Genomic DNA, 14437 nt, shown 5'->3' with positions numbered 1-14437 from the left:
TTTCCATATTTTCACTCTTACAAATGACAGAAACAGAGTTTTCCTACCTGTGTAAATATCTTTCAGATGAAGCATTCTGAAACCGTGTTGTTACCTTCGGCTGAAGGTTTCTAAATGTTCTTTCTTCTAGTTTCCTGGGGAAAACTAGTCACAGCCACAGAAGATGGGCATTTATTAGTGAAATTACTTTTTCAAAATCCTGCTCTAAGTTCTGAAGACACTGGAAACACAAGGGTTAGAGTTTAAAAACTTCAGGCAATAGAATGGTTTTCTGCTATTGACTTTAATATTAACTTGAACTGTTGCAAGTTTTATTTTTATTAAATTCCAATTTTTAAAACCAGACTTTTTGAATTGTCATATCACAAGGTTAAGCCAGAAATATAGAAGAGAATTAAGCATTAGTTTGATCCTATTGCTACTATCTCTACTATCAGTAAAGCAGTAACTTTAATAATTATTTTATCTTTTTTATTTTCCCTAAATAATAGGTAAATATATGCATATATATGGATACATATGTTAATGCTTTCTTTTTAATGACAGTGATACAAAACCAATTTTGATATGTTCAGTGCTAACCAAATTAGTATTGTAAAAAAAAGTTTGCCATTTGCTTTTAAAATAGCCAAGAAAATTTCTCTAGTTTTCCTTACAAAAGATTAGCCAAGTAAAAAATTGTTTTAGCATAAAGTGATAAAAAAATGAAGAAAAATATCACTCAGATTTCTAGCACTCCACAACCACTACTGAAATCAGGGCACATGCTTCTAGACTATGTTCTGAATGCACAGCTATTTTCTATTCATCCACAGAGCTTTGTTCTTCACTTAAAGCTGCTTTTGTAGGGAGCCTTGATGCCTTACAGAATTATTTAAAATAAAACCTAAATAATTATTTTTGGACAGCATCATATGTTAAGGAATTCTCAACGTGCTTAAATCAACCTTAAACCTAACTTTGTTTTGATGTGATCTAACATGAATTCCCACAGTCCACCTGGGGAAGGATGGTAACATTGGTCTCACGGACTCCATCGTTTGTCATTTTAATGGTCTTCATCTAGATATTAAACATGTGGCTCGAACAAAGAGAAGTTACCAAGAAACAGCCACACCAAACTTGGTGGCTTTTGGCTTAGTTTATCTTCATATGGCCCAGGTAGCAAAGCAGGTAGATTAAAGGGAACCAAGGGTTTGGCAAGGAGGCTTTTGTTTCTGTTCAGTATTGTAACTTCGCCTCCAAGTGATAAAATACAATTTTAGAATTATTAATTGTGTGCAGCAAGTTAGAGAATTGAACCCAGACAGTGACTATTAGTGAAGTCATGGTATCTTCCAATTCAAGTGAGCTGTCATTTAGAGGTGTGGTCTTGGACTCCGTCTCAGAGGACATTTTTTATCAATGACTAATATTAGAAAAAGAAATTCATTGACACAGTAAATGAAACCTAGCTGGGAAATGAAAACTAAGAAGAGGAAGTCATCTTCACAGTGACTAGATCAGAATCAAAATAAAATTACAGAAGTAGCAAGAAGTAAACAAAATGAGTAAGTCTTTGGGGGAGGCTTAAAATAGACAAAGGGGAAAAAAACAAGTATCAAGGGCAACTTTTAACAAGTATCACAGCAAACAACCAGGCTTCACAAAAATAAGTATCGTTTGTTCAGGGGCCAACTATAATTGATATTATTTAAAATTCAAACATAATGTATAATGCATTCCCTGTTATAACTCACCAAAAAAACTCCTCATTCCCAGTTGAGTGCCAATGCAAACACTCTTTTTTCTTTTGCTCAGAAATGCTATCCATTTTAAGAACAAATGTGAAGACCATAATTTCATCTAAATGGCTGAGGTAGTAGAAGCAAACAGCATCATTCATTGCTATCTGGAAGAATGGAGTAAGTAAATACTGGACTTCAAATAAGAACACACAGTTAGGAAGGGAAGAGGTGCAGAAGTTCCTTGGCTAAAGTGGATCAGTTGTACTCACTTGTGGGAAATACTGAGCAAGAAAAAAAGTTAAAACAGTTTAGGAAAATTTGAAAATAGGCGAGGATAAACAATAGCATTAAAAGGATCATTTGAAAATCTGGTAGAATTTTCTTTATTTTTATCTTCATCGACAGATTTCTACTATTTTTGTTCCTAGCGATGGTGACGTGTGGAGGGACGAAAGATAAAATTTTCAATGTCCTGGCCAGGCATCAAGCTTTGTGGTTGTCGTCTGAGGCAGGAAATAGAGTAAACAGCTTCCACTGAGACTTGAAAGCTAAAAAAAAAAAAAAAAAAAAAAAAAAAAAAAAAAAAAAAAAAGGAAGCAAGCTTGTTATTATCAAAGCTTGTACTGATAGTGTCAGGAAATATTTCTTTAAAGCATTATAATTGTGTTAGATCCTTAAATCTAAGAGCAGCAGCAGATGCCAGAATGCAGATCTCACCCTGAGGAACCTGGAATGTGCAGACATGGGGTAGTTCCTTAAGAAAGCAGCGAGCACAGTTCATTTTCCTGGTGTTCTTTAACTCTTCTTTAAAAAACTTTTACTTCCACAACTGTCCTCGACCAACTATTATTTAAAAGGTGTATATGACCAAGCAAGAACAAAAAGCGAAGGTGTGATCTCACAATTGAGGGAAAAGAATAGCAGTAAACATTCAGCTACACATCTTGGATTTTTTCCTCACGTACATGTATGTAAAAAGTGTCTTACAGTGGATCCTTTGAAATTTATATATATATATATATGTCTAACATTTATTAATACAGGAAAATTATAATAGTTTACCCAGTACCAGACACTAATTAGTACATAAGATCAACATAGTCATTTCAGATGGCTACTACATTTGCATAAATTGCACCTTTGGGCTTTTGTTTGCAATTGTTCACTATTATGAACAAGGGAAGTTTCTTCAATTTTTTTCTTTGTGTTTTTGGAGGGATTTTGTTTTTGGTTGTTTGTTTGTTTGGATTTGATTTAGAACATTATCACATAGAAGGAACCGAAGGTGTTTACTCCTCCAACAGATATTTGGTTTTGATATTTGTGATAAAAGAGAAATGGTTAAGGCAAGATCTCCACTACCAACTAACCTTTAAGTCTGGAATAGAGATGAGAAATTCGAGGAGAGAAAAATACTCTCACTTAAGTAATCTAGTTTAAGGGAGTTGCTGGGTTAAGGACCAAATGACTATGTAATAAACCGCTTCCAGAAACCCAAACAACTAATAATTGTTACTTGTGTGTATTAAAAAAAAAATCTACCCACGACGACGTCTGCATTAGCCAGTGATGTAGGAGTAACAGAAAGCCAGGACGGGGCGCCCAACCTCCTCCCGGGCTCCAGGCAGAGAGGAAACCCTCTCCGGGGCCTCCAGGCGCCAGCGCTCGCCCGGGAACGGTCCCGCGCGGGGACGCCCGCCCTGCACACCCGCTTCTGTACTCCTTTCACGTCCGATGCCAGGCAGACCGAAAACAAACCTCCACCCTGCCGCCTGCTCTCGGAAAAGCCTGGGGGCCCGAGAGCCGCTTCGCCTAAGATCAAGCGCAGAGCCGCTTAGCTCAATGGTCAGAGCGTGGGTGGCAAACAAACTTCGTTACGTGTTCACTTGGAGCACCGCGGTTCTGGGAACGGATCAAAGCGACCTTCCTAACAGTGCGCAGCGCTTCCCTACATCACCCTCCCCGCCCCTTTCTTCCCTTTTTCTTTTTTAAATAAAAATAACTGCAGCCGATGAGTAAGGAAGCGGGCTTTAAAGCCACGCGGGGAGTGCGAGCAGGGCAGTTCAGCAGGTGGCCAGCGGCCCGCATCCCGGCCCACGGCAGAGCCAGCGCGCGGACTCCGCTCCACATCAATGGGAATCCCCCGTGGGAAAGGCGCCTCCCACCACGCCTGCGCTCGGACGCCCGGCCCGTCTCCGCGCCCCGGGTGCCGCATCCCACCCCGGCTCCGCGCCGCGTTGCTCCACGCCCGCGGTCGACTCTCCGTGCCGAGGGGCGGGGGCGCCGCCGCGGTGCGGGGGGGGGGGCGGGAGCGGCGCGCGGGGAGGGGAAGGGGTTCTCGCGCGATTGGGCGAGGTTTCCGGTGTTGTGACTGAAACCCGTCAATATGGCGGCGATCGGCCGCGGCCGCTCGCTGAAGAACCTCCGAATACGAGGTAAAGCCCGCCGCCGCCCTCGCAACCCCGCGCGCTCGGTGCCCGCCACCGCGGTGCTCAACCTGCCCCGGGCCCTGGGGTGGGGGAGACGAGCTTGGGCACTGGCCGCCGGGGGCTGCGATGCTTCCTAACCGGGGCTTGTGTGTCTGTTTCGCACAGGGCGGAATGACAGCGGCGAGGAGAACGTCCCGCTGGATCTGACCCGAGGTAATGCGGGGCGCCGGCGGAGAGGCGCGGGAGCTTGGGCCGGAGCCCGGGGCCCCGAGGCTAGGGTGGGCCGGCCAGCGAGCGACTCGCGGCCCCGGGGGCAGCGAGGGGCCGAGCCCGCGCCCATCCCCCTGCCCCGCGCCCGCTTCCCTCGGCTGAGCCCCTCCGGGCCTCGGGCGGCTGCGGGAGCGCGGGAGCTCGGGGCGGACTCGGTGCAGCCAGCGATCCAGGGGCGCTCCGGACTACCACCCCCCTCGCTCGCCCGCTGGAACATTTCTTCTCCCATCACCGCTCCCGGGCCCCCGATCCCGGGGGCGGCCTGGGAGGAGGCGGGTGGGGGGGGTAGACGTTGTTATTTAGGTTACTGGAGGATGTTTGAGGGAAGAGCGACCACATCCTGCCCTCCCCGTCCCCCGGAGCAGATGCTGGACCTGCTGGGTTCTCGCTGACTGCGTTGTGGGCTTTGCCCTGTCCGCGCGCGCTCCTCCGGGGACCCGCGGCTTTGATAACTCGGAGGTGAAATCGAGAGCCGGTGATTAGGGCTGAGTGTCTGGTTTCTGCCGTGTCTCCCTGCTGCTTCCCTTTCCCGGGCCCGCCGGGTCTGGAGTTGGCTAGAGACCGCCCCCTCACTCTGCCGCAGGTTCATTGTGTACCTTCTGCTGCAGCGGGGATGGGTTTGTTTACACCCTCTCTGCAGGGCCGGCCCGGGTTAGAGCCTTAAGAACTGTATCCGCCTAACGATCGGCGATTCTTTCTTCGGTCACGGGCCACCGGACCGGTGTTTACTCCGCAATATCAGCCTGAAGCATTAGTAGTCACACGGTAGATTCTTTTCTCTTTCTCCATAAACAGGATTTGGTTTACAGAGTTCGGTGGTCATATTCCGCAGCGCCGTAACTTAGGGTGTAACTAGTTCTGCTGAACAGATTCAGATTTTTGAGATCTGTGAAACGCTTCAGGAAGTTAAAAAAAAAAGACGTAAACATTCTACGTGACAGAAGTTTGCTGTTGTTTTACCCTGTATTATACTCAATAAAGTAGTTGGTGGTTGTGGGGTATTGACAGCATAATGCGTTCGTAGTTTTGATTTAAGACTCTTTCTGTGTAGACTGAGCGACCAGTTTTGATTTAGTTACATGAGTACATGTTTGTTAGTATTTGGTTCCGATAGTTCAGGAAGTTACGTTTTGAGTAAACAAGTCCTTTCAAAGGCAGAAACTTTTCTAAGATGCAGTGCAGTGGTGTGTAAGTCCTGGAAATGGCACCTAATTACATCAGTGATTTGGAACTTTTTTTCCCCAGTGACTCGGTCTGAGAATCGGTATAGAAAAAGATCAGACTGTTAAGTTTTTTTTTTTTGCAAATTTGTAAACTTAACAATACGTAGACATAAAAATTTATACAAAGTAGATTTTCCAGCAAGCGTTCTGATGAGGATCATAATACCGACCTGAGATTTAGCATTGCACTTTTCTAACTATGTAGTAGGTCAGTGATTTAATTTGTATTCAAGCAATTGAGATAAAAGAGCACTTGAGTAAACCTGATCCTAGTCTCTCCAGTAAAAACCTGCTTGGATGTGGTGTTGGAAATACATTGTAATTGTAGAGTATGTTGATTTTGTTAAACTCCTTTGTGTGGTTGGTGTCAAAATTTGGGCGTGTAGAAAAGCTTATTTGAGACCTGCCTCATTTCAGTTTGAAGTCAGGAAAGCAGATCTTTGTGTATTATTAAAAATAACCAGTTCTTGGAGAATTTAGTGAACATCTATGTAATAGAACTGTTTCTAAAATTATGTAAAATGCTCAGAAAATGGTTTTCACTTGCCCTGATAAAATGTACTCGTGTCCTATATAAGTATACACAGCCAGTTGAAGCTGATCCCAAAAGCTGTACACAACCGAGAGAGAGAGAGAAGGTACATGGGAATTATAATCCTAAATCATAAGATTGGTTATATTGTGAAACTGTTGACTAGAGAAAGTGTTATTTTGATGAATGTTTCATTGTTCAAAGGCTTGTGGATCACACACGAAGAAAGTTCATGAAGAATTAAAGTTTGGTAATAATTTGAGACCAGTGAGGCAGTCCCAGTTGCAGCTGAGTGACAGCTGCTTGTGGATCAGATTACAATACGGAAAATGATAAAGTTTGAGCAACGAAATTTTGTTTTGCTTAGTGCTATGGCAGTATTTGCTCTTATTCCAATTGTTTTGAGAAGTTCATTGTGTAGGTGGACAGCCATGTTCATCATACATAGATGTTATGATCATAGTAATCCCTGAAGGAGACTTCCACATGTAGTTAAGAGCACTCTTGTAAAGTCAGGTAATTCTGGATTGTAATCTCAGGGGCAACAATAGTGAGGGTTTGGGGACAAGTTATTTGACCTTGCTTCCCTCCTGGTTTCTCCAACTGGGCGAAAAAAGTAGCTTTAAGACTGTAAAAGGTCAATGAAGGTGGTTCTTAGTTACTCAGCATAGATTCTTGTAGTTTATGAGTAATCATCAGTGTTACTTGCTTCCCTGCATCGTGAAATTGGGATTCTTTAAATCATAGTTTTAAAAAAGCTTGGCAGTGTGTTTGCATGTCATGGGCAGATAGAGAGGCGCAGGGGTGCATGTGCACCAGCAGATAGAGAGGCGCAGGGGTGCGTGTACACCAGCAGATAGAGAGGCGCACGGGTGCGTGTGCACCAGCAGATAGAGAGGCGCACGGGTGCGTGTACACCAGCAGATAGAGAGGCGCACGGGTGCGTGTACACCAGCAGATAGAGAGGCGCACGGGTGCGTGTGCACCAGCAGATAGAGAGGCGCAGGGGTGCGTGTGCACCAGCAGATAGAGAGGCGCACGGGTGCGTGTACACCAGCAGATAGAGAGGCGCAGGGGTGCGTGTACACCAGCAGATAGAGAGGCGCACGGGTGCGTGTACACCAGCAGATAGAGAGGCGCACGGGTGCGTGTACACCAGCAGATAGAGAGGCGCACGGGTGCGTGTACACCAGCAGATAGAGAGGCGCACGGGTGCGTGTGCACCAGCAGATAGAGAGGCGCAGGGGTGCGTGTACACCAGCAGATAGAGAGGCGCACGGGTGCGTGTGCACCAGCAGATAGAGAGGCGCAGGGGTGCGTGTACACCAGCAGATAGAGAGGCGCACGGGTGCGTGTACACCAGCAGATAGAGAGGCGCACGGGTGCGTGTACACCAGCAGATAGAGAGGCGCAGGGGTGCGTGTACACCAGCAGATAGAGAGGCGCACGGGTGCGTGTGCACCAGCAGATAGAGAGGCGCAGGGGTGCGTGTGCACCAGCAGATAGAGAGGCGCACGGGTGCGTGTACACCAGCAGATAGAGAGGCGCAGGGGTGCGTGTACACCAGCAGATAGAGAGGCGCAGGGGTGCGTGTACACCAGCAGATAGAGAGGCGCACGGGTGCGTGTACACCAGCAGATAGAGAGGCGCACGGGTGCGTGTGCACCAGCAGATAGAGAGGCGCAGGGGTGCGTGTGCACCAGCAGATAGAGAGGCGCAGGGGTGCGTGTACACCAGCAGATAGAGAGGCGCACGGGTGCGTGTGCACCAGCAGATAGAGAGGCGCAGGGGTGCGTGTACACCAGCAGATAGAGAGGCGCACGGGTGCGTGTGCACCAGCAGATAGAGAGGCGCAGGGGTGCGTGTACACCAGCAGATAGAGAGGCGCACGGGTGCGTGTACACCAGCAGATAGAGAGGCGCACGGGTGCGTGTACACCAGCAGATAGAGAGGCGCAGGGGTGCGTGTACACCAGCAGATAGAGAGGCGCACGGGTGCGTGTGCACCAGCAGATAGAGAGGCGCAGGGGTGCGTGTGCACCAGCAGATAGAGAGGCGCACGGGTGCGTGTACACCAGCAGATAGAGAGGCGCAGGGGTGCGTGTACACCAGCAGATAGAGAGGCGCAGGGGTGCGTGTACACCAGCAGATAGAGAGGCGCACGGGTGCGTGTACACCAGCAGATAGAGAGGCGCAGGGATGCGTGTACACCAGCAGATAGAGAGGCGCAGGGGTGTGTGTGCACCAGCAGATAGAGAGGCGCACGGGTGCGTGTGCACCAGCAGATAGAGAGGCGCACGGGTGCGTGTACACCAGCAGATAGAGAGGCGCACGGGTACGTGTCTGTGTGGGAGCTGAGGACAGCCTAGGGCTGCATTTCAGGAGCGCCTATTATTTATTTATTTACAGGGGTTCTGGGTGCTGAATTCCCTATGCTTCCCGCAAGCTCTGACACAGCTATTTCCCAAGTCTCAAATTGTTTTCACTATCATAAATTCATTCAGGAATCAGAAAATTCCTTTTTGAGATAGTCTGCTTTATTAGTTGGGTGTATTTGAAATAGAGTATTTGATGATAATGTGTTTTTGAAAAATATATTTTTCATTTCAGAAGAGATCACAAGTCAAGCAAGGTGGTCCATGTTGTTAGTATCAGCATTTAGGAGGTGTAGAGAGCATTGTGAATTGGATGCCAGCCTGGGCTACGTGAGACCTGTCTCAAAAAAAAAAGTTACCAACTAAGTTTACCTAAAGTTCAGTTTGTTGTATGTACTTAGGATTAGGTATGACATGACATTGTATTTTGTGAGCCTTAGACACTTTTTTTAAATTAATCTTCTCATTTTAATTGTTTGGATAGGAATGTGCTATATATTTTGTTTTCCTCCTCCCATAGAAATGTTTTTAGTGACAATGAGTGGCTTGTATTATGTATGATTCTCATGAGATCCAGAAGAGTTTGGCTTGGGTACTTCTGTTATTGCTATGGTTCAGACAGAATACCTCTATTAAAAATTATTGATGGACTAATTCTGACCTAGGAACTCATTTAGTTAGTCTTAGTTGTGAGTAATTCTTGCATTCAGTTTTGTTCAGAAACCTATTCTACTTAATTTGTGAAAGTCCCCAAATTTGCTACTGATATCGTTAAATATTTCCTATATTTTGCATCAAAATTTATTTTTTAAAAACAAATGCAAACACCCAAATGTTTCATTTAGCCTATGTCTACAGCAAGCATAGCTGCCTCCTCCTCCTCCTCCTCCTCTTCTTCCTCCTCCTCTTCTTCTTCCTCTTCCTCCTCCTCCTCCTCCTTCTTCTTCTTCTTTTTTATAGTGCATCCCCTTCTGGTACTGACTCAGACTTGAAAAGACACAGTGTTCTGTGAGAGTAAGCCCCTGTTAGTATAGTGTTCAAAATGCATTCCCAGAAAATGGACACTTCTGTATCAGTTATTATTAAAATTAATTTGTTAAAACTACTGAGTTTTACTTATTTTGAAAATTTAAATCCCTTTATTTTTCCACTAGAAGAATGAAATGCTGATGGTCGGTCCAGCTTGCTGTTTAGTATTTAGAAGAGCAGGAAGGCTATCTGAAATAGTGTGAATTTGAACATTTTTGTTTTCTAATTTCCCTTAGTTGGGAGGTTACTCATTTTTTTTTAATTGCTCACGAGTTAAAACAAACAAACATTGACAGAAATCTCTTATGTATCAGAAACTGAATTAAATGCTGGAGGAGTAGGAACGAGAAGGATGCTGTTCCTTTTAAAGAGTTTATTGGGGCTGACATAAAGAAGTGATTGTGGTAAGGAACAATAAGTACAGACTGTGTAACGAACAGAGTGAGTGCCACAGCAGTCAGAAGAGAATGTGACTATCTGGTGGATTGGTGACCAGAGAAGCCTTCTAAAGGAATAAACTTCTCTTAAAAACTGACAGCACGGAAGGAAATGTGGACTATGAAGAATAACCCACACTTTTGGAAAGGGAAAGTCAGTAGATAGAGGAGCTAATACAATCTGAGAAATGCTAAAGGAGTAGACTAGTGTTTAGCTACAGAAATGGAAGCAAAGATGTATTAGAGTGAGGAAATCAACTGATTTGCTTTTTCCCATTGAAAACTGATTCTGACCTTGTTAAAACTCCCTCTCCCCCCATTTTGGAAGCAGTCTTGCTGTTTATCTCTAGCTGGCCTGATTTTGAATATGTGGTCCAGGCTAGCTTTGAACTTGAAGTAGACCTCCAGCTTTGGCTTCAGTGTGGGATGACAACATGTGCTAGCACAGCCAGCTACTTTCATTTCTTTATGAAGAAGGTGAAATCTGACAGACCTAATCACTTCAGACTTACTTCTTGCCTAGAGTCAAACTGCATAGCATCTGTTTCTTTCCAGGAGTGGCTATACTCCTGATAAGAGTTCCTTCAGGAGGCTGTGGGGAACTATTTTCCTTTACTTTTTTTTCTTCCATCTTGTCAATTCAGTTTCCATATGCTTAGCAAACATTTGCTCTACCTTCATATGGGTAGCTGAAGATAGAAAGGGATGAAGATTGGAAAAGTTACTTTGCTGAAGACTGTAGATGGGATAGTTTCATTCTACAGTGTCTTCACTACATTGGCTCTCCCCAAATTGATAATGCTTTCTTAATGGATGTGAATATCCTTTAGTAAAACTCACTGGCATCTGAAGTTCTACATTCTACTGTAGTAAAAATGTTGTACTAACTTATCTCAGTTTTAACCAACTGTTTGCTATGTTCATCCTAATAAAAAGAATAAAAGCTTTGAAATTCTAAAGCAATGAGACTTCAACCAGTGTCATAGGGCCAGTGAGTGCCATGTCTCTAATAATCATTTTAAAGTTAGAATGTCTAAAACTTTGTACCTGAAAGTGTATCTACTTTCTGACTTTTCAGAACCATTATTTTCAGTTTTTGAAACTGTAGACCGTTCAATCCTGTTGACAAACTGCTTCAGGTTGCCTTTGATACCTATTTGATAGTCTGTTCCCTGGTAAATAACAAGAAGACCTTATTTCTGGTTTTACCTCCTCCCCCCCCCCCCCGCTGTACTACAACCAGAATCATTTTCTTGTAAATCCAGATTTGATTTTGTCATTCACTTAAACAACAGCCAAACAAGATCTACTTTGGCATACGGAATAAAGTCCAAATTCCTTAGCTTGGCTTCCAAGACCCTTTATAATTTATGTATTGTCTTATGTGCTACTACAGCTGTTGTGGTCGATATATCTGCCTATTTGTACAGCTTGTGTGTGTACACATTTTTTCATACACAGAACTCTTCTCATAGGAAATAAAGGGTTAGTTTACTGGTCTAAAGCATCGACTCTCCCTCCATTCCTGTTCTTTCTTCTTGGAAACTGTGTCCCTATTTGAGAACCCTTGCTGAGTCAGAGAGGAATGCTGTTCCTTAAGTGTGGCATGCAATTTTATATTTACTTACGTAGATTCCTTTACATAGGAATACACTCCCAATACTTTATCAATAAAAATCCTAATTCTTTAAGGTTAAGGGATAGAACTGAAGGATCTTGCACACATGCTAGCCAAGAACTTCATCATCGACCTTGTTCCCTGAAGTGAAAGAATGGAGAAGGAAATGAGCAAAAAGAATAGTATATTGTTAAAGAGAATAGAGAAAAATAGTGCTTTGAAGCTTGCAGTCCTTTGGGGCAACCAAATCGATAGTGCTATAAAATAGAAACATCTTTCTGGAAGGGACAGTTATGAGATCAGTTGGGTTTTAACTTTCATGTGGTTGATCCAGCTACCAAATGCTGGAGTGTGTGTCTAGTGGTTGTTACTCTGAGTTTATGATTTGATTACTTTTTGTATAAGATGTTGGGAGAATGGAAACACACGAACGCACATGCACACACAGAAAGTGTACGTTAGGATTAAGTATAGGAGCTTACACATGCTAAACATGTCACTACTGAACTGTTTCCTCATCTCTTAATGGAGAGTTAAAGATTTGAGCATTCCAAGACAATGTGGTAAGACTGCATATCATGGATAGGGGCCTTAAGAAAAGGCCATGAAGTAATAGGAAGGTTATAATCTGTGAGTTTTTTATTTGAAGGGGCTGAACACTGAAGGTAGGGTCTGTAGAATTCAGTTCTACTCTGAATGTGAGACTGGTTTTGGCCGGCTGTTTAACCTCTGGGTTTCAGTTACCTTACCTCTGCAATGCATAATACTTTTTGCATACAGCTATCAGCTGTTGAAAGGTTGACTTTTTGAATTTTGCATGCAAATGGATGGAAATAGAAAACACTATCCTGAGTGAGGTAAGCCAGACCCAAAAAGAGGAACATGGGATGTACTCACTCATATTTGGTTTCTAGCCATAAATAAAGGACATTGAGACTATAATTAGTGATCCTAGAGAACCTAAATAAGAAGGTGAACCCAAAGAAAAACATATAGGCATCCTCCTGAATAATAACCTTCATCAGGCGATGAAAGGAGACAGAGACAGAGACCCACATTGGAGCACCGGACAGAAATCTCAAGGTCCAAATCAGGAGCAGGAGAGAGAGCACGAGCAAGGAACTCAGGACCATGAGGGGTGCACCCACACACTGAGACAATGGGGATGTTTTATTGGGAACTCACCAAGGCCAGCTGGCCTGGGTCTGAAAAAGCATGGGATAAAACCGGACTCACTGAACATAGCAGACAATGAGGACTACTGAGAACCCAAGAACAATGGCAATGGGTTTTTGATCCTACTTCACATACTGGCTTGGTGGGAGCCTAGGCAGTTTGGATGCTCACCTTACTAGACCTGGATGGAGGTGGGTGGTCCTTGGACTTCCCACAGGGCAGGGAACCCTGATTGCTCTTCGAGCTGAGGAGGGAGGGGGACTTGATCAGGGGAGGGGAGGGAAATGGGAGGCAGTGGCAGGGAGGAAGCAGAAATCTTTAATAAACAAATAAATTTAAAAAAAGACAAAAAGAAAGGTTAAGAAGAAGGCACTCAGAACCTTGTTAAAGTCGTGGTGAGTTATATTCCCATAAATCGTAGTGAATGTGTATTCGAGTGGTGGTGTTCCGTAGCCCTTTAAATGTACCTTAACAGTCAAGTTACCCACTGCTATGACTTGCTCCCTGCCTCCCAGGTCCCAAGCTCTAGAAAATTGTGCTGTGCAAAGCACAGTGGGTAAGTGAATGCTTTGCATGCCTGTGTCTCTATCCCATCTAATTATGGTCTGCTCTTACCTGCACTTAAAACAATGATGATTTGAGAGTGCTAAATCTATATTCTTAATATTTATTTTTATGTGTAGTTTGGGAAGATTGCATGTTCTTCTTTTCCCCTCTAGTAGGTTTTTCTTGGGGGGGGGGAGCACAATTTTTATTTCCTGAGCAAATACTCTCAGAATAGTGGAGGAAAGCAAACAGATTAAAATGTTTATTAGGTAACAAATATATAGATGATCGAAAGGTAACTGCTAAGCTTTTTGAATCATCCAGTGTTTTGATATCATTGTACTTTTTTTGTTAGTGCAGCCAGGTTAAACTGACCTGCCCCCTGAAAGTTGTATCTGTACACTGAATGGCATATAGGGATTATGTAGATGCTAAAGTAAATAGGAAATATTTATGTGTGACAGCTAAAAATAACATATATTCAGTGTAATGGGTCACCAAGGAAGCCAAACATAAGTGCATACTTCATGTCCCTGTGAGTCTAACGTCGACTCAAGCACCATGCCCTGCACCTAGTAATGATGAAGTTGACAGAACAGAGAGGATATGCTGATACCTTAAGTGTACCCTGTTTACGGAGCCAGACGAATATAGTAACAGGTACTTTAAGAAGTATCAAATGGACTTGGGTTTTAAAGACTTACCTTAAATGGCTTCCAGTTTTTACTCCAATATGCTGAAGAATTTGGATGGTTAGTGGTTTTCTTAATGTCAGCTTGTGCCACTACAGCAGGCTTGAGGCAATTTTAAAAATCAAAACAAATTTGAGAACTAAAATCTTCTTTTGTTTTGATTTTTGAGATAGAGTTTTTGTCTACATAGCAGCTCTGGTTGTCCTGGAGTTGTAGACAGGCTGGCCTTAAACTCACAGAGATCACCTGCCTCCCGAGTGCTAGGATTAAAGGCATGAACCATCACACCTGGCTGAAAAGTAGAATTTTACTAGCAAGTCATTCAATATTTAAGATAGTATTGGGGGAAGTTAGTAACAAATGTTTTCCTCCTTAAATGTTGAA

At 43.8% G+C, this 14437-nt stretch overlaps 1 protein-coding gene across 4 annotated transcripts in view; it reads left to right on the top strand.

Annotated features, from left to right (window-relative positions):
- Nucleotides 1-4085: 4085 nt before the first annotated feature.
- Nucleotides 4086-14437, top strand: part of Rictor (RPTOR independent companion of MTOR complex 2) — a 90760-nt gene continuing 80408 nt past the window's right edge. For all 4 annotated transcript variants that reach the window (XM_075975946.1, XM_075975944.1, XM_075975945.1 and 1 more), the window contains exons 1-2: nt 4086-4162; nt 4322-4369. In XM_075975946.1, the coding sequence (XP_075832061.1) occupies nt 4114-4162; nt 4322-4369 (97 nt within the window). In that variant the 5' untranslated portion in view covers nt 4086-4113. The remainder of the gene's footprint in view (nt 4163-4321; nt 4370-14437) is intronic.

This window comes from Microtus pennsylvanicus, chromosome 6, assembly GCF_037038515.1.
Source record: "Microtus pennsylvanicus isolate mMicPen1 chromosome 6, mMicPen1.hap1, whole genome shotgun sequence".
Lineage (NCBI taxonomy): Eukaryota > Metazoa > Chordata > Mammalia > Rodentia > Cricetidae > Microtus > Microtus pennsylvanicus.
This window is presented reverse-complemented; position numbering and strand designations above follow the sequence as displayed.